At 43.1% G+C, this 19,778-nt stretch overlaps 1 protein-coding gene across 2 annotated transcripts in view; it reads left to right on the top strand.

Annotated features, from left to right (window-relative positions):
• Positions 1–19,778, top strand: part of PALD1 (phosphatase domain containing paladin 1) — a 359,914-nt gene that overhangs the window by 210,088 nt on the left and 130,048 nt on the right. For both annotated transcript variants that reach the window (XM_075348925.1, XM_075348924.1), the window contains exons 16-17: positions 2,022–2,162; positions 9,683–9,754. In XM_075348925.1, coding sequence (XP_075205040.1) covers positions 2,022–2,162; positions 9,683–9,754 — 213 coding nt within the window. The remainder of the gene's footprint in view (positions 1–2,021; positions 2,163–9,682; positions 9,755–19,778) is intronic.

The raw sequence follows: 19,778 nt of genomic DNA, 5'->3' as shown, positions 1-19,778 counted from the left end.
AACGAGGAACAACATCGCTAATGAGCGTTAAACGATTTTTGGTTTTAGGACGACCTCTCCGCGGCAAACGATTTTGGCCGCTTTTGCGATCGTATTAGGTCGCACAAAAGTGTCACACGCTGCAATATCGTTAATGACGCCGGATGTGCGTCACTAACGGCGTGACCCCGGCAATAAAACATTAACGATATCGTAGCATGTAAAGCCCCCTTAAAACATGGTGTATTTTACTCATCAAATACACTGCAGAAAAAAGGCAACAAATACTCCCAAATGTGAACATACCCTAATTCTCATTTTCTTCACCAGAGCAACCCATATAACTGCCACACAGAAATACTAATTAGGAAATGTAAAAATAAATCATTTTTAAGTTCATATAATGCGGAAACTTTATATTATTTTACACTTACTGATTAATATTTCTGTGTGGCAGTTATATGGGTTAGTCTTATGCGGGCGTCACACGGTACGATCTATCGTGCGATTGCACGAGCGATCGTCCCCTCCCCCATCGTTTGTGCGTCACGGGCAAATCGCTGCCCGTGTCGCACAAAGTCGTTAAACCGCCGTCACACGTACTTACCTGCAGAGCAACCTCGCTGTGGGCGGCGAATATCCTCTTCCTGAAGGGGGAGGGACGTTCGGCGTCACAGCGATGTCACACAGCCACCGGCCAATAGAAGTGGAGGGGCGGAGATGAGCGGGACGTAAACCTTCCTTCCGCATAGCCAGCGGGTGCCGCGGGACGCAGGTAAGCTGTGTTCATCGTTCCCGGGGTGTCACATGGAGCGATATGTGCTGCCCCAGGTACGATGAACAACCGGCGCTATGAAAAATATACAATTTTATAAAAATAGCGACGTGTACACGACTCACGATTTGTGACCGATTCTGCATCGCTTGGAGGTGTCGCACGAGACGACGTCGTGAACGATGCCGGATGTGCGTCACGAAAACTGTGACCCCGACGATGCATCGCACGATAGATCATCTCGTGTGACGCCCGCATTACTCCCTTATGTATATGTTATATGAGAAGTAATTTTTTTGTCATTGTAACATAGGGTTACTTTTTAGGTATCGCATGTGTATTAGTTCACTATTGGTTGTTTCTATCAGTGATTGTGATTGGTTTCCTGGCCATTTAAATGTGATCCCATGTTACATGTTTTTTCATGCTTTGACTAAAGACCCAGTTACACGCAACGACATATCTAATGATATATTGCCGGGGTCATGGATTCCGTGACGCACATCCGGCATCGTTAGCGACGTCGTTGCGTGTGACACCAACGAACGGCCGTTAGTGATAGAAAATACTCACCAAATCGTCCATCATTGATACGTCGTTCATTTTCAAAAAATCATTGATTATTGAGGACGCAGGTTGTTCCTCGTTCCTGAGGCAGTCCTGAGGCAGCACACATCGCTATGTGTGACACCTTGGGTACGACGAACTACAGCTTACCTGCGGCCGCCGGCAATGAGGAAGGAAGGAAGGTGGGCGGGATGTTCCCACCGCTCATCTCCGCCCCTCCGCTTTATTGGGCGGCCGCTTAGTGACGCCGCTGTGATGCCCCACGAACCGCCCCCTTAGAAAGGAGGTAGTTCGCCGGCCACAGCGAGGTCGCTAGGCAGGTAAGTCCGTGTGATGGCTCCTAACAATATTGTGCGCCACAGGCAGCGATTTGCCTGTGACGCACAAACAACGGGGGCGCGTACGCTCGCTAGCGATATCGCTGCGTGTAAAGCCCCCTTAAGTGTGGTTCCCTCGAAAAGTGTCAGAATGTCCGGTATTCTCATGGATTTCTAATAGTGTCAATATTTTATAATAATTAATTATTGGATGGCAGTGCTGGATTTTCTTCTTTTTTCTTCATGTTTATCACTGTTCTCACCAGCAGAAAATGGCACCTTCTGGATTTCAGTTTTCTCAAGCTGACTATTCTGTAGCAGGAGTGGTAAGCTTTTTCTTATATATTTTCTACCTTACATTTTACATTTCATTTTATCTGCAGGATTTTGACATGATTCTTCAGGCTATGAAGAACATATTTGATGATGACCCCAATGCAGCTTTTGTGTTAAACTGTCATGGCGGCAAAGGGAGGACAACGACCGCAATGGTCATTGCGTTACTCGCACTGTGGCACTTCAATGTACGTATCAAAAACTTTCATACGTGTTACAGTAAGTGTGTACAATCAAACAGATATGAAGTTTATTGGTGAAAGGCTCTTGCAAAATCTGAGCGGTAACTTTCTTTAATACCATCCACTACTTTGTTGGTTGATTGTTTTGTTTTTTATTTGTTTTTTTTTTTAAGGCTTAACAAAGCATGGCTTAATAATTATAACTACATTCAATGATCTGCTCAATTGTACCAAGTATATGTAGATTTTCAGCAAATATGATTTATAACAAAATGCAATGCAGATAAATAAATCCCATAGCACTCAACTGTGCCAAGTCCAGAGGAACGTTCGTGGATTTTGGAAGCTGTCATGTAGGAGTTATGGCATATTCTGATTTGAATAATCAGTCTGTACCCTCTATTCAGTTCAAAGCTCGGTGCAACATACTGGAGGATATCTTTGGACATGATATTGTGTGCGTGTTTGGGGGTACAATGGGGCATGATACTGTGTGGGGAGCACTTCAGGGAACATACTGTGTGTGCTGAAGACATTATGTATACAGTGTACTGTAGAGGCATTAGGCATTATGCTGTGTGGGGATTTTGTGGGGACAGCTTTCTGTGGGCGCACTGTGGTGGCATTATGCTATGTGTGTGTGGTGCATCTTGAAGAACATACTGGAGGATAACTTGCGGCATGGTATTGTGTGAGTGTATGTGGGGGGTACAACGGGGCATCATACTGTGTGGAGAGCACTTCAGGGAACATACTGTGTGTGGGGAGGCATCATGTCTAGAGGGTACTGTCGAGGCATTATGCTGTGGGGGATTTTGTGGAGGCATCTTTCTGTTGGGGAGCACTATGGTGGCATTTTAGTATGTGTAAGTGGTCATCTTAAAGAACATACTGTGTGAGGTGGCATCATGTATGGAGGAGGCATCAAACTGTGTGTGGTGAAATGCACCTTGTGGGTATGTATCATACTGTATGTTGGAGTCACTGGGGGAGGGGCATTCTATTGTATGTAAAAATGTATTGTGGGGCATATACTCTATGGGAGATTCATACTATGTGGGTGTAACACATATACAGTGCCTTGCGAAAGTATTCGGTCCCCTTGAATTTTTCAACCTTTTCCCACATTTCAGGCTTCAAACATAAAGATAAACATTTTAATGTTCTGGTGAAGAATCAACAACAAGTGGGACACAATTGTGAAGTTGAACAAAATTTATTGCTTATTTTAAACTTCTTTAAAAATAAATAACTGAAAAGTGGGGCGTGCAATATTATTCATCTTCTTTAAGTTAATACTTTGTAGCGCCACCTTTTGCTGCGATTACAGCTGCAAATTGCTTGGGGTATGTCTCTATCAGTTTTTCACATTGAGAGACTGAAAGTCTTGCCCATTCTTCCTTTGCAAACAGCTCGAGATGAGTGAGTTTGGATGGAGAGCGTTTGTGAACAGCAGTTTTCAGCTCTTTCCACAGATTCTCGATTGGATTCAGCTTTGGACTTTGACTTGGCCGTTCCAACACCTGGATACATTTATTTGTGAACCATTCCATTGTAGATTTTGCTTTATGTTTGGGATCATTGTCTTGTTGGAAGACAAATCTCCGTCCCAGTCTCAGGTCTTTTGCAGACTCCAACAGGTTTTCTTCAAGAATGGTCCTGTATTTGGCTCCATCCATCTTCCCATCAATTTTAACCATCTTCCCTATCCCTGCTGAAGAAAAGCAGGTCCAAACCATGATGCTGCCACCACCATGTTTGACAGTGGGGATGGTGTGTTCAGGGTGATGAGCTATGTTTCTTTTACGCCAAACATATCATTTGGCATTGTGCCCAAATAGTTCGATTTTGGTTTCATCTGACCAGAGCACCTTCTTCCACATGTTTGGTGTGTCTCCCAGGTGGCTTGTGGCAAACTTTAAACAACACTTTTTATGGATATCTTTGAGAAATGGCTTTCTTCTTGCCCCTCTTCCATAAAGGCCAGATTTGTGCAGTGTACGACTGATTGTTGTCCTGTGGACAGACTCTCACACCTTAGATGTAGATCTCTGCAGTTCATCCAGAGTGATTATGGGCCTCTTGGCTGTATCTCTGATCAGTCTTCACCTTGTTTGAGCTGAAAGTTTGGCTTGATGGCCGGGTCTTGCTAGATTTGCAGTGGTATGATACTCCTTCCATTTCAATATGATCGCTTGCACAGTGCTCCTTGGGATGTTTAACGTTTTGGAAATCTTTTTGTAACCAAATCCAACTTTAAACTTCTCAACAACAGTATCATGGACCTGCCTGTTGTGTTCCTTGGTCTTCATGATGCTATCTGCGCTTTCAACAGAACACTGAGACTATCACAGAGCAGGTGCTTTTCTACGGAGACTTGATTACACATAGGTGGCTTATATTTATCATCATCAGTCGTTTAGGACAACATTGGATAATTCAGAGATCCTCAATGAACTTCTGGAGTGAGTTTGCTGCACTGAAAGTAAAGGGGCTGAATAATATTGCATGACCCACTTTTCAGTTATTTATTTTTTACAAACGTTTAAATTAAGCAATACATTTCGTTCAACTTCACAATTGTGTCCCACTTGTTGTTGATTCTTCACCATAACATTAACATTTTTATCTTTAGGTTTGAAGCCTGAAATGTGGGAAAAGGTTGAAAAATTCAAGGGGGCCGAATACTTTTGCAAGGCACTGTATATGTGGGTGTAGATACACTGGAATCTAATAGTGTGTACTATAACGAAACTGAGACAAGGGTTGGGTGAATACTCTGTATTTAACAAACCATAAATGCAGTGTAAAAAGGCAAAGACTAACAGAAGACAACTACAAATAAAATGTAAGTGCAACCACACTATTATGTGACTGTTTAGACAGCAAATGCAATAACACGCACAGCAACCGATACGCCGAAGTCCAGAATTAGATATGAGTCCGCACAACAAAGTAGTGCAAGAATGTCCAGAATATTGTAAGCACCGCAAGCAGAGGTGAAATATCCAGATAAATAAACGCAGCAAACAGGAGGTGAAAGTCCAGGGTAATATTTCTAGCAAAACAGGTGGTAAATTTCCAGGGTAATGTTCACAGCAAACGGGAGATAAATGTCCAGTATTATGAGCACAGTAAGGCTAGGTTCGCACACTGCGTCTTTCTGACGCTGCGTTTTTGTGCGTTTTTGGCCGCTAAAAACGCACCTGCTTCGAAAAAACGCATCAAAAAACGCATGCGTTTTTGCCGCGATTTGGTGTGTTTTTGGCTGCGTTTTGATGCGTTTTTGATCTCTGCGTTTTGCTGCGTTTTTCCAATGCATTGCATGGGCGGAAAACGCAGAAAAACGCAGGAAAGAACTGACATGTCCATTTTTTTTTTTTAACTCAAAAACGCAGGTAAAAAAAACAGATGTGTGCGGACAGCAAAAATGAAAACTCATAGACTTTGCTGGGGAAGCAAAGTCCTGCAGTTTTAAGGCCAAAAAAGCACCCGAAAAACGCGCAAAAACGCCGCGAAAAACGCACTGTGCGCACATAGCCTTACAAGTAGTGAAATGTCCAGGGTATTATCAGCACAGCAACAGGTAATAAATGTCCAGAACAAAGGTTACAGAAAACAAGCTGTTTCAGAATACTATTTTGGACAGAACTAAGCCCCGCAAAAGTCCAGCACACAGTCCGTGATGAATGAGACCTGGATAAGAACTGTATTGAGTCAGAACACAGGATTAAAGGGAACCTGTCACCACACTTTCAGGCTATAAGCTGCGGCCACCACCACTGAGCTTTTATATACAGCATTCTAGTATGTGTGTAGAACATAAAAAACACTTTATAATACTCACCTAGAAGGTCGCTCCGGTGCACACCAGTCGGATGGGTGGTGCCGACCTCCGGGTTGTATGTGTGGGCATTCCAAAAACAAATACTGGAAAAGGTTAGGAGAATGGTTTCACACAGAAAATTATGCCGTGTGTGTGCCACAATATATGTTCTTATTTTTCTGTTTTTCAAAGTTGAGGAAATATATAAAATCCAGAAGTTGAAAACCAGAAACATAACTCTGTTGGTTTTGGTGAGACTTGTTTCAACCTGTTAGAAGAAGTTCTCTACCTACATTTTTAATTTCCAAAAGTTTTCTTATAACAGCTAAGAGAGAGTGCTGAATTATGAGCATTAAAATAACAGACAAAACCTAGCAATATAAACCCATATATTAAGTGCAGTGGGGGGTGGAGGAGGTTGAATATTACATATATAGGCAAGAGTATGAACATTGTAGAATGTAAAGAACACACTAAATATGACAGAATTAGAGCTTTTTAATTAGTCATGAGTAGAGATGAGCAGATCCTTTGAAGCCCGGGTTCAGCGAGCGCAGCCGCACTTTAGATAAAGTTCAGTTCAGCCCACATACAGCCATCCATAAACGGATCACTTCTGGGGGGAAAAGGGCGAGATTTTTTATATATATATATATATATATATATATATATATATATATATATATATATATAATTTATTTGCACATGCTGTATCCGATAACGCTAACTTTACTCCCAGTGTGAGCCATTCAGAGATTGCAAGCGGTTCACACTGGGTGAGAGTACCCAAACACAGCGATGCTCACTCAAGTGGTTTGCATGCGTAAAGCACCCGAACTCGAACACTGATTTTTTTTTGTAAAGTCAGTGTTCATTACGAACACCGAAATTTACTGTTCGGGTGCTCTCATCTCTAGTCATAAGCATTAAATGTAAACTAAAAGTGCTGACTGACTAAAATCTGCTTTAGAGGCTAGAGGCATTCTATCAAATAAGCCAAAAGATAGAGCGTATTCAATTAAAAAAACATGATGGACATCTTGATATAAACCAGATAAACTTTATAGTGATAGGGACCTGTTCGACACTTTTGGTGTCCATCATGTCTCAAAAATGGAATTCATAGCGCAGATGAGAACATATCCATGCAGTTAGGCATATGAGTTCAATAAGAATCTTGTAGAATGAAGCGTAGTTGTAGAAAATCGAGAAGAAGCTGCCATTGCAATTAGACAACATGGCATATTCACCCTTTATGGGACATATTTATTACATTCCCTGAAGGTGTCTGGGAGAACCATACCAAATATTCAGTTACCAAAAATACTTTTGTACAAATTTTACAAATGTTCTTTTTTTTTTTATTCTTTAGAAATTAAAATTAATACAGCTGCTAAGGGTAGGCAATAATTTCTGAGTTTGGCTGGGCTATGACCTGAATGTGTAAACTTGCTAAGATTAATTAGAGGGCACAATACAATCTGTTAGAGAACAACATCTATCTAGATCAGACCTGGGCAAGGGGCGGCCCGCGGGCCACATCCGGCCCGCCTGCTCTCTGTGACCGGCCCGCCCGTCTTCAGCCGGTGCAGTGGAGCCGGGCTGCAGCGTGCCGAGCAGGAAGAGATCCTGTGCAGGTCCGCACAGTCAGTGCAGGCCGCGGAACGCAGGAGTCTTTCCTCTGTTCCCTGCCGGCACTAATTGTCAGTGACACACGCGCGCGCTCTGACGTTGTCAGTACTGCGCTGCGTGTGTCATTTCAAAAGTTCCCACCCGCCCTGCAGGAGAAGGAGCAGCACATCAGACGGAATAATTCATCTTGCAGGACCTGCGATGATGTCACGCCCTTGTGACTGTGTGGGAGGAGACACAGGATGCCGGGCAGAAAGCAAGACATGCTGAATGCTGAAGGAGATGTGGACACATGATGACTGGTAATGAGAAAAGAGGGGACATGAGGGGGAGGGGGGCTGCAGGGTGAGTGCATATGAGGGAAGTTGGAGTTGCAGGGTGAGTGCATATGAGGGAAGATGGAGTTGCAGGGTGAGTGGCATATGAGGGAAGATGGAGTTGTAGGGTGAGTGGCATATGAGGGAAGATGGAGTTGCAGGGTGAGTGCATATGAGGGAAGATGGAGCTGCAGGGTGAGTGGCATATGAGGGCTGCAGACTGACAGAAGGATGTGAAGGGGTGCAGAGTGTTTGAGAGGGGTAAGTTGGGGTACAGGCAGGGTGAGATATGTGGGCAGGGTGTGTGATATGGGGGTGCAGGCTGTATGGGGTGTAGTGTGTGTGATATGGGGGTGCAGGCTGTATGGGGAGCAGGGTGTGTGACATATGGGGGTGTAGTATATTACAGGTGTGCTATATGGAGGTGTATATAGTGGTGTAGTATATGGGGGTATAGTGATGTAGTATATTACAGGTGTACCATATGGAAGCGTAGTATTTTACAGGTGTGCTATATGGAGGTGTATATTACAGGTGTGCTATATGGAGGTGTAGTATATTACAGGTGTGCTATATAGGGGTGTAGTGATGTAGTATATTACAGGTGTGCTATATGGAGGTGTAGTATTATACAGGTGTACTATATGGGGGTGTACTATATTACAGGTGTAGTATATGGGGTGTAGTGATGTAGTATATTACAGGTGTACTATATGGAGTTGTAGTATATTACAGGTGTACTATATGGAGGTGTACTATATTACAGGTGTAGTATATGGGGTGTAGTGATGTAGTATATTACAGGTGTACTATATGGAGGTGTAGTATATTACAGGTGTGCTATATGGAGGTGTAGTATATTACAGGTGTACTATATGGAGGTGTACTATATTACAGGTGTAGTATATGGGGTGTAGTGATGTAGTATATTACAGGTGTAGTATATAGGGGTGTAATGATGTAGTATATCGGAGGTGTATTATATAGTGGTGTAGTATCATACAGGTGTATATGGCGGTGTAGTATATTACAGGTATATGGAGGGAGTGTAGTATAATACAGGTGTAGTATATGGGGGGTGTAGTGATGTAGTATATTACAGGTGTAGTATATAGGGGTGTAATGATGTAGTATATCGGAGGTGTATTATATAGTGGTGTAGTATAATACAGGTGTATATGGGGGTGTAGTATATTACAGGTATATGGAGGGAGTGTAGTATAATACAGGTGTAGTATATGGGGGGTGGAGTGATGTAGTATATTACAGGTGTAGTATATGGAGGGGGTGTAGTGATGTAGTATATTACAGGTGTAGTATATAGGGGTGTAATGATGTAGTATATCAGAGGTGTATTATATAGTGGTGTAGTATAATACAGGTGTATATGGGGGTGTAGTATATTACAGGTATATGGAGGGAGTGTAGTATAATACAGGTGTAGTATATGGGGGGTGTAGTGATGTAGTATATTACAGGTGTAGTATATGGAGGGGGTGTAGTGATGTAGTATATTGGGTGGAACTGAGGTAATTATATTAGTCCGGCCCTCTAAACCAATCCCAATTTCTCATGCGGCCCCATGGGAAAATTAATTGCCCACCCCTGATCTAGATCTTCAGTTGAGGGTAATATTTTAATGTATTTCATAGATTTACTGAACAGAGCAGAGTTAAATGAATACTGTGTAATAATGATCCAGTATAAAAGGGTATGTGCTCCCTTTCACAGATTCTAAATTTGTGTTGCAGGGCATTCCTGATGTTAGTGAGGATGAAATTGTGAGTGTTCCAGATGCCAAATATACCAAAGGAGAATTTAAGGTAAGACATCTTTTCTTCTGTGATAAATGGAAATTCGTTTACTAGAATTTCTTTTACTATTTGAGAAATTATATAAAAATAGCAACAAAAGAGGAATAAATATCCTCCAAAAATTAAGCATTACTGACAGCAAAGAAGGGCAGCAGTTGTGCATTGCCCAAGCCAAAAACTAGTACTCTAGCAGGAAGCAGCTAAGCCCCCACTAGTGGAGGCATCACAGGTGCAGGAAGAGCAAATCACACACACACTTTCCATAAAATGGAGGGGGCGATTGCTGGATGATAAAACTTGAGAAATTAAACATATTTTTCTACTTTTGCTAAGCAAAACAAACAACAACAGTTCATACCTGGAAAAAAAATGATTTATGAAGCAATTTCTTTAAATTCAACACAAAATGACATGCACATGAAATACCTGGCATGGCTAAGGATTTGTTGACTGTGACATTGGTTTGCAAATTAGAAATATGGCAAAAGAATTGTCCAAAACGAGAAGAGCAAAGATCGTTGTTATTCACAAAGAAGGAAATAATTCAAAAAGATACAAAGGCATTTAATATTCCTAAAGATACGCAGAGTATGCTTGTTCAAAGTTATAAAAAACGCAGGCTACACTACCTTGATGTGGCAGAAAGAGGACACTACCACTGCCTGCCACAGGTTCCTGTGAAGGCAGGGGGTCAAAGACCTGCAGCAAGATTTGGGGGAAGCAAAAATATAAATAAGGCACAGAATTTTAGGGATTCTGTTCTGTGGAGCGATGGAACAAAACTGGAATTTTTTGGGCCTATGGCTCGGGCATGTCGGAAAGAGGAAAAGATGATGAAAAGAACACCCTGCCTACAATGAAGTATGGCGGTGGCTGGGTGATACCTACAGTGAAGCATTGAAATGGCTCAATAATACTCTGGGGCTGCTTTGCTTCCTCTGGCACTGGAGACCCGTAGCGTGTGCAAAGCAAGATAGATTCAATCAAACTTCAGGAAAAGCTTGGAGAATACGTCATTCTTTCTGTGTGGAAGTTGAAAGTTGAGCACCATTGGACCTTCCAACAGGATCAAGATCCCAATCATACCTCAAAGTCCACCATCGCTTGGTCTTAGAAGAAGTCCTGGAAGATTCTGGAGTGGCAGTCAGCCGACTGACTTGAATGCCATAGAAATTTTGGTGGGTTTTAAATAGAGGTTGCAGAACGCAAACTAAATAAAATATTAGTGAACTGCAGTTCATTATCATTACCAGTGAGGAACGCTGCCAGAAGATGTCTGGTGATGCATCACGTTTGCCGCAGATCATGACAATCCGAACTGTGCTCTACTAAGTAATGAAGATGCTTGTGATGAAGGAGTTGATTAATTCTGAGTTCTATAATAGGGATTAAAAGTGGAATTTTGTGTTGAATTAGTAAAAATCACTTGTTAGAGTTGATCTAATATGATCAGAATTGATATGTATTATATATAAAGTTACAATTTGTAGTCGGGGAACTTGTTGTTAATTGTGAAACAAGTTGTTGGCTTATATTTTTATGGGTTATTCTTATTCCTGCCAAGCCTCTTTATGCCACCCACTAGGTGGAGAATGTGTGGTTGAAGCTTCCATGTCAGTCTGCAGCAAGGTCTAATCCACCGCGCACAATCTCATGTTATTTAGCTTGATTTGCTGCCAGGTGCTATTTGTTGCTGTCGAATACTCCCACGTGCAGATGTGTGGCATACCGCAACGGGAACTCCCACAGACTCATTACAGGAAGTGGCATTTAAACACACAAGATGTGCTAGAGCTTTCTAGCTTATGTAAGGGAAATGGGGTCCACAACATCCTCTAGGGCCGCTTTCCCTATGAAACGTCTGAAGTAGCTGTTAGTAGCCTCCTGACCGCTTGGTTCTAGGACATCTATGTGCCTTTGTATGAATATTTTGTGAAAAGATCCCTTGAATAAGATTTTTGTTTTTCCATTTGATCTAATACTGGAGATACAGGATAGCCTGTTTCTGCGTTACCTGCTACAGTGCCTACAAGTAGTATTCAACCCCCTGCAGATTTAGCAGGTTTGATAAGATGCAAATAAGTTAGAGCCTGAAAACTTCAAACAAGAGCAGGATTTATTAACAGATGCATAAATCTTACAAACCAACAAGTTATGTTGCTCAGTTATATTTTAATAAATTTTCAACATAAAAGTGTGGGTCAATTATTATTCAACTCCTAGGTTTAATATTTTGTGGAATAACCCTTGTTTGCAATTACAGCTAATAATCGTCTTTTATAAGACCTGATCAGGCCGGCACAGGTCTCTGGAATTATCTTGGCCCACTCCTCCATGCAGATCTTCAAGTTATCTAGGTTCTTTGGGTGTCTCATGTGGACTTTAATCTTGAGCTCCTTCCACAAGTTTTCAATTGGGTTAAGGTCAGAAGACTGACTAGGCAACTGCAACACCTTGATTTTTTCCCTCTTGAACCAGGCCTTGGTTTTCTTGGCTGTGTGCTTTGGGTCGTTGTCTTGTTGGAAGATGAAATGACGACCCATCTTAAGATCCTTGATGGAGGAGCGGAGGTTCTTGGCCAAAATCTCCAGGTAGGCCATGCTATCCATCTTCCCATGGATGCGGACCAGATGGCCAGGCCCCTTGGCTGAGAAACAGCCCCACAGCATGATGCTGCCACCACCATGCTTGACTGTAGGGATGGTATTCTTGGGGTCGTATGCAGTGCCATCCAGTCTCCAAACGTCACGTGTGTGGTTGGCACCAAAGATCTCGATCTTGGTCTCATCAGACCAGAGAACCTTGAACCAGTCTGTCTCAGAGTCCTCCAAGTGATCATGAGCAAACTGTAGACGAGCCTTGACATGACGCTTTGAAAGTAAAGGTACCTTACGGGCTCGTCTGGAACGGAGACCATTGCGGTGGAGTACGTTACTTATGGTATTGACTGAAACCAATGTCCCCACTGCCATGAGATCTTCCCGGAGCTCCTTCCTTGTTGTCCTTGGGTTAGCCTTGACTCTTCAGACAAGCCTGGCCTTGGCACGGGTGGAAACTTTCAAAGGCTGTCCAGGCCGTGGAAGGCTAACAGTAGTTTCATAAGCCTTCCACTTCCGGATGATGCTCCCAACAGTGGTGACAGGTAGGCCCAACTCCTTGGAAAGGGTTTTGTACCCCTTCCCAGCCTTGTGACCCTCCACGATCTTGTCTCTGATGGCCTTGGAATGCTCCTTTGTCTTTCCCATGTTGACCAAGTATGAGTGCTGTGCACAAGTTTGGGGAGGGTCTTAATTAGTCAGAAAAGGCTGGAAAAAGAGATAATTAATCCAAACATGTGAAGCTCATTGTTCTTTGTGCCTGAAATACTTCTTAATACTTTAGGGGAACCAAACAGAATTCTTGTGGTTTGAGGGGTTGAATAATAAATGACCCTCTGAATAAACTTTTCACAATTTAAAAAAAAAAATAAAAAAAGAAATAACTTTTTTTTTTGCTGCAGTGCATTTCACACTTCCAGGCTGATCTACAGTCCAAATGTCACAATGCCAAGTTAATTCCGAATGTGTAAACCTGCTAAATCTGCAGGGGATTGAATACTACTTGTAGGCACTGTACATGTTTATAGAAACTATGAAAAAGTTTCCATCATGTCCATTATGATATCAAGCTGATGGGCCAATTATATATTAGCTATCTTGATGTGATTCTTTGGCCTCTAACGTCGCTTGTTGGCCTTTACATTTTTTTCCTGAGAAGCTTGATACAGTCAGGATGCATTGGTAGTTTAGATTTAGTACGATGACCATAGCCATTCGCAGGATGTAGCTTCAATTTTAGGCATGAGCCTTCTATAACATTTGAGGTGGAGGCTATAGAAGGCTGAACCACACAATCAGACAATTCTGAGCCGCAATGTCATGCACCAAGCCTCAAGATTATCCTCTTTTTGTAAATGAAGGCAGGAAAGTGCTATCATCTGTACAGGATTGTGGTCTATATTCCCAGATAAAGGAGCTTGCAGTGGTAGTGATGCTCAACATCATAGAATTAATGACTTTTCTGGTTCTATTAATCCCATGGCATTCTAGAGAAGATTGCTATGAATGATCCTCATTACGCAATAGTCACCACTAGAGGGCAACAGCGTGAGGCGTTCATATGCTGTATCGAGCTTTTCTGTGTTTGATTTATTCTTTTTTTATATATACTGTATATCTCATCCTAGATTATACATTTCAACCAGCTTTAAATTGTAAGCTTTTGTGTCTGATATATATATACTGTATATGTGTGTATATACTGTATATATACTGTGTATATATATATATATATATATATATATATATATATATATGTATGTATGTATGTATGTATGTGTGTGTGTGTGTGTGTATGTGTGTGTGTGTGTGTGTATATATGTCGCGGGCGGGGAGGGCGCTGCGCTCACCACGCTCGAGTCCGGCGCTGCTGCTGCTCGGTGGCTCGAGCGGTGGGCCGGATCCGGGGACTCGAGCGGCGCTCCTCGCCCGTGAGTGAAAGGGAGTAGTTTGGGTTTGGGGAGTTGTCCGTGACGCCACCCACGGTTTGTGGTGAGGTTGGGACACCACCGCTGCTCTGGACGGGGATCCCGGGAGCGATGACAGGGAGCAGCTGAGATGGTTCTCTCCCCTCCATGGGTAGGGGGGTTGGTGGTCCCGGGGCCCGGTGAGGTGTCGGGGAGGCAGGGTTGGCGAGGTGCAGGGTCGCGGGGGCAGCACAGTGCCAGATGGTACGGTGGTACTCACTCAGCCAAGAATGGATACAGAGTCTCCGGTAAAACAAACGGCTGGATGGACGGGTACCGCAGCCGGCTGCTGTGGTTACCCCCGGAAGGTTGGTCGTGGCTGCCTTTCCCTGCACCTGTTGTGTATCTTCGGTCCCGATGGCTTCCCACCGGTAACCTGCTCCCCAGCTTGGATAGGTGCCGGAGGAGCCCCTTTTGCCCGCAGGCTCTGGCCCTGGGAATTCTAGCTGTATTTCCCTTTCTCGGTTTCGACGAATGCCTTCAGTCGGGTCTTTGCTGCTAGGAAACCCCGGAGGTTCCGGTCGCTAACGGATTTGACCGGTTTAATGGCGACTCCAAGCCTGGTCGGGGTCCGTAGGCCCTGCCGGTTTGTGCTGGCTTCTCTTCGCTCCCCGGTTCGGTACCGGCAGGCCACCACCCATCCCCGGTACTACGGTTCCACATCAATCGGCCTCTCCTGCAGACGGCCACCACCGTCTGCCAACCTTGCTCTTGGTGCCCGGGCCACGTACCCGGACACGGTCAGATCGCTCCTCAACTGCTACTTTCCTCCTTCTCCTTCACTCTCCCTAACTTCACTGACTTCCTTTCCCGCCTCCAGGACTGTGAACTCCTCAGTGGGTGGGGCCAACCGCCTGGCTCCACCCCACCTGGTGTGGACATCAGCCCCTGGAGGGAGGCAACAAGGATTTGTGTGTGACTGGTGTGCCTATCTCGGGGTGTGGGGTGTGTTGTTGCAGTACCTGTGACGACCTGGCTTGTCCAGGGCGCCATATACAGTTAGGTCCAGAAATATTTGGACAGTGACACAAGTTTTGTTATTTTAGCTGTTTACAAAAGCATGTTCAGAAATACAATTATATATATAATATGGGCTGAAAGTGCACACTCCCAGCTGCAATATGAGAGTTTTCATATCCAAACTGGAGAAAGGGTTTAGGAATCATAGCTCTGTAATGCATAGCCTCCTCTTTTTCAAGGGACCAAAAGTAATTGGACAAGGGACTCTAAGGGCTGCAATTAACTCTGAAGGCGTCTCCCTCGTTAACCTGTAATCAATGAAGTAGTTAAAAGGTCTGGGGTTGATTACAGGTGTGTGGTTTTGCATTTGGAAGCTGTTGCTGTGACCAGACAACATGCGGTCTAAGGAACTCTCAATTGAGGTGAAGCAGAACATCCTGAGGCTGAAAAAAAAGAAAAAATCCATCAGAGAGATAGCAGACATGCTTGGAGTAGCAAAATCAACAGTCGGGTACATTCTGAGAAAAAAGGAATTGACTGGTGAGCTTGGGAACTCAAAAAGGCCTGGGCGTCCACGGATGACAACAGTGGTGGATGATCTCCGCATACTTTCTTTGGTGAAGAAGAACCCGTTCACAACATCAACTGAAGTCCAGAACACTCTCCGTGAAGTAGGTGTATCTGTCTCTAAGTCAACAGTAAAGAGAAGACTCCATGAAAGTAAATACAAAGGGTTCACATCTAGATGCAAACCATTCATCAATTCCAAAAATAGACAGGCCAGAGTTAAATTTGCTGAAAAACACCTCATGAAGCCAGCTCAGTTCTGGAAAAATATTCTATGGACAGATGAGACAAAGATCAACCTGTACCAGAATGATGGGAAGAAAAAAGTTAGGAGAAGAAAGGGAACGGCACATGATCCAAGGCATACCACATCCTCTGTAAAACATGGTGGAGGCAATGTGATGGCATGGGCATGCATGGCTTTCAATGGCACTGGGTCACTTGTGTTTATTGATGACATAACAGCAGACAAGAGTAGTCGGATGAATTCTGAAGTGTACCGGGATATACTTTCAGCCCAGATTCAGCCAAATGCCGCAAAGTTGATCGGACGGTGCTTCATAGTACAGATGGACAATGACCCCAAGCATACAGCCAAAGCTACCCAAGAGTTCATGAGTGCAAAAAAGTGGAACATTCTGCAATGGCCAAGTCAATCACCAGATCTTAACCCAATTGAGCATGCATTTCACTTGCTCAAATCCAGACTTAAGACGGAAAGACCCACAAACAAGCAAGACCTGAAGGCTGCGGCTGTAAAGGCCTGGCAAAGCATTAAGAAGGGGGAAACCCAGCGTTTGGTGATGTCCATGGGTTCCAGACTTAAGGCAATGATTGCCTCCAAAGGATTCGCAACAAAATATTGAAAATAAAAATATTTTGTTTGGGTTTGGTTTATTTGTCCAATTACTTTTGACCTCCTAAAATGTGGAGTGTTTGTAAAGAAATGTGTACAATTCCTACAATTTCTATCAGATATTTTTGTTCAAACCTTCAAATTAAATGTTACAATCTGCACTTGAATTCTGTTGTAGAGGTTTCATTTGAAATCCAATGTGGTGGCATTCAGAGCCCAACTCGCGAAAATTGTGTCACTGTCCAAATATTTCTGGACCTAACTGTATATACATAGATATATATATATATATATATATATATATATATATATATATATACTGTGTGTGTGTGTGTATATATGTATATATATAATATATATATATATATATATATATATATATATATATATATATATATATATACTGAAATGTAAAGTAAGTGTACAACTTGTATAACAGTGTAAATTTGGTGTGCCCTCTGAATAGCTCAACACACGGCCATTAATATCTAAACCACTGGCACAAAGTGAGTACACCCCCTAAGTGAACGTGGACAAATTGTGCTGAACTAGCCATCTTGCCTTCCTGGGACTCATGTGACCTCAGTGTTACAAGGTTTCAGGTGTGATGGGGAGCTGATTTGTTAAATTTGGTGTTATCCACGTCAGACTAGTGTTGGAGATGCAGGAGAGATAGAGGATCTCTCACTCATATCTTTTGGGACTGTGAGGCTCTTGCTCCTTTCTGGAAAGGGGTGGAGAAATTGGTTCATGAGGTTTGGGGTTTGAGGTTGCTCTAGACCCGTTCAGCTACCTTCTTAAGGCCACTTTACACAGAGATAAATCTTTGGCAGATGTGTGGTTGCAGTGAAATCATGGACATATTGTTCCATTTGTACACAGCCACAAACCTGGCACTGATTGTCCACAATTTCACTGCAACCACAGATCTGCCGCAGATTTATCTCTGTGTGTAAAGTGGCCTTTAATGTACCGCCTTTAGGGGCCTCAAAAAACTCGGCCAAGTTGCTCCTCCACATATGGAACTCGACGAAGTGCTTCATAGCCCCGCTCTGAAAAAAAACTTTTCCGCCTACCCTCCAAGATCTGGAACTACGGACACAAGAAACAAAGAGGATGGAGTACCTTACTGCTTGTATAAAAAAATCAGCTGGAAAGGTATCAACAAATAGGGACATCATGGGATCTTTTTATGGACGATCGCAACTAGTTAGATTAAAGGATGAACATATTTCAGTGATATATATCGATGTCTCATGTGGCTCGTATGTTAAATGTTCCTTCCCGCCTTCCCTGTCCCCTCCTTTCCTTGTGTCTGCCTCGGATTTGAAAATATTATCTGTCTATACACTTGATTTTGATACTTACTTGAACAACTTGTTAAAAAATAAAAAGTTTATAAAAAAAAAAAAATTTGGTGTTATCGCTCACATACTCTCTTATACTAGTCACTGGAAATTCTACATGGCACCTCATGGCAAAGAATTCTCTGAGGATCGTAAAAAAAAAAAATGTTGCTCTACAGAAAGATTGCCTAGGCTATTAGAAAATTGTACCCTATAACTGAGCTTCAGCACGGTGGCCATGACCACTTAACAAGACATGTTCTACTCAGAACAGGACTCGCCATGGTCGACCAAAGAAGTTGAGTGCACGTGCTCAGCGTCATAAACAGAGGTTGACTTTTCAAAATAGACATATGAGTGCAGCCAGCTTTGCTGCAGAGATTAAAGTGGTGGGGAGTCCACCTGTCAGTGCTCAGACCATACGCCATACACTGCATCAAATAAAAATTATTTGGTTCAGATGACGTCAAGCATTTGTGATGGCAACCAGGTGAGTAGTACAAAGACAAGTGTGTCTTTCCTGCAGTCAAGCATGGTGATGGGAGTGTCATGGTTTGGGGCTGCATGAGTACTGCCGGCTGTAGGGAGCTACAGTTCATTGAGAGAACCATGAGTTCCAACATGTACTGTGACATACTGAAGAAGAGCATGATCCCCTCCTTTTAGAAACTGTGCCTGCAGGTCAGTATTCCAAAATAACGAACCCAATCACATCTCTAAGATGACCAATGCCTTGTTAAAGAAACTGAGGGTAAAGGTGCTGACCAAGCATATCTCTAAACCTAAACCCTATTGAGCAGCTGTGGGGCATTCTAAAACAGGAGATGGAGGAGCGCAAGGTCTCTACCATAAACCGGTTCTGTGATGTTGTCATTGAGGATGGAAGAGGATTCCAGTGGCTCCTGTGATGCTTTTGTAAACTAGTTCTTGAAAATAATGGTGACCACACAAAGTATTGACACTTTACATTGTATCAAAGTGTCATCTTCAGTGTCGTTCCATGAAAAGATATAAGAAAACATTTACAAAATTGAGGTGTACTCACTTTTGTAATATACTGTAATTTACCAGTTGTGATTACATTTTTAATACCCTTTTTAATGGCTTTCTAATAAAGAAGAAGTAAAGCTTTTGTATTTTCAGTGATTTTGCTGTCAATTTCTTTTTTTGGTCTGCAAAAGAACTGGCACCCACGTCTACAAGGGGTAGTTTTAATATAGGTGGTTTTGGTAACGTGGCAGCTTTCTCAATACTTTTATATTCCAGAACCTACATTTCCTGCACATCAGTTGGGGATGAGGTCCTTATACCCACATAGTGGCTCATGATGTTTAGTATTGTGCAACTGGAGAGGTTAAAGCGGGCTTTACACGCTACAATATATCTTACGATGTGTCGGCGGGGTCACGTCGTAAGTGACGCACATCCGGCATCATTAGTCATATTGTAGTATGTGAAACCTACATGCGATTGCGATTGAACGAAAAACTGTTGATCGCATACACGTCGTTCAATTACTAAAAATTTAACATACGGTTGTTCAATGTTCCCGAGGCAGCACACATCGCTGTGTGTGACACCCCGGGAACGATGAACTCAGCTTACCTGCGTCTCGCGGCTCCCGCCGGCAATGCGGAAGGAAGGAGGTGGGCGGGATGTTTACGTCCCGCTCATCTCCGCCCCTCCGCTTCTATTGGCTGGCTGCCGTGTGACGCAGAACATCCCTCCCACTCCAGGAAG

This window comes from Anomaloglossus baeobatrachus, chromosome 5 (assembly GCF_048569485.1).
Source record: "Anomaloglossus baeobatrachus isolate aAnoBae1 chromosome 5, aAnoBae1.hap1, whole genome shotgun sequence".
Taxonomy (NCBI): domain Eukaryota; kingdom Metazoa; phylum Chordata; class Amphibia; order Anura; family Aromobatidae; genus Anomaloglossus; species Anomaloglossus baeobatrachus.
Note: the sequence above shows the minus strand (reverse complement) of the source record. Positions and strands in the feature narration are given on the sequence as shown.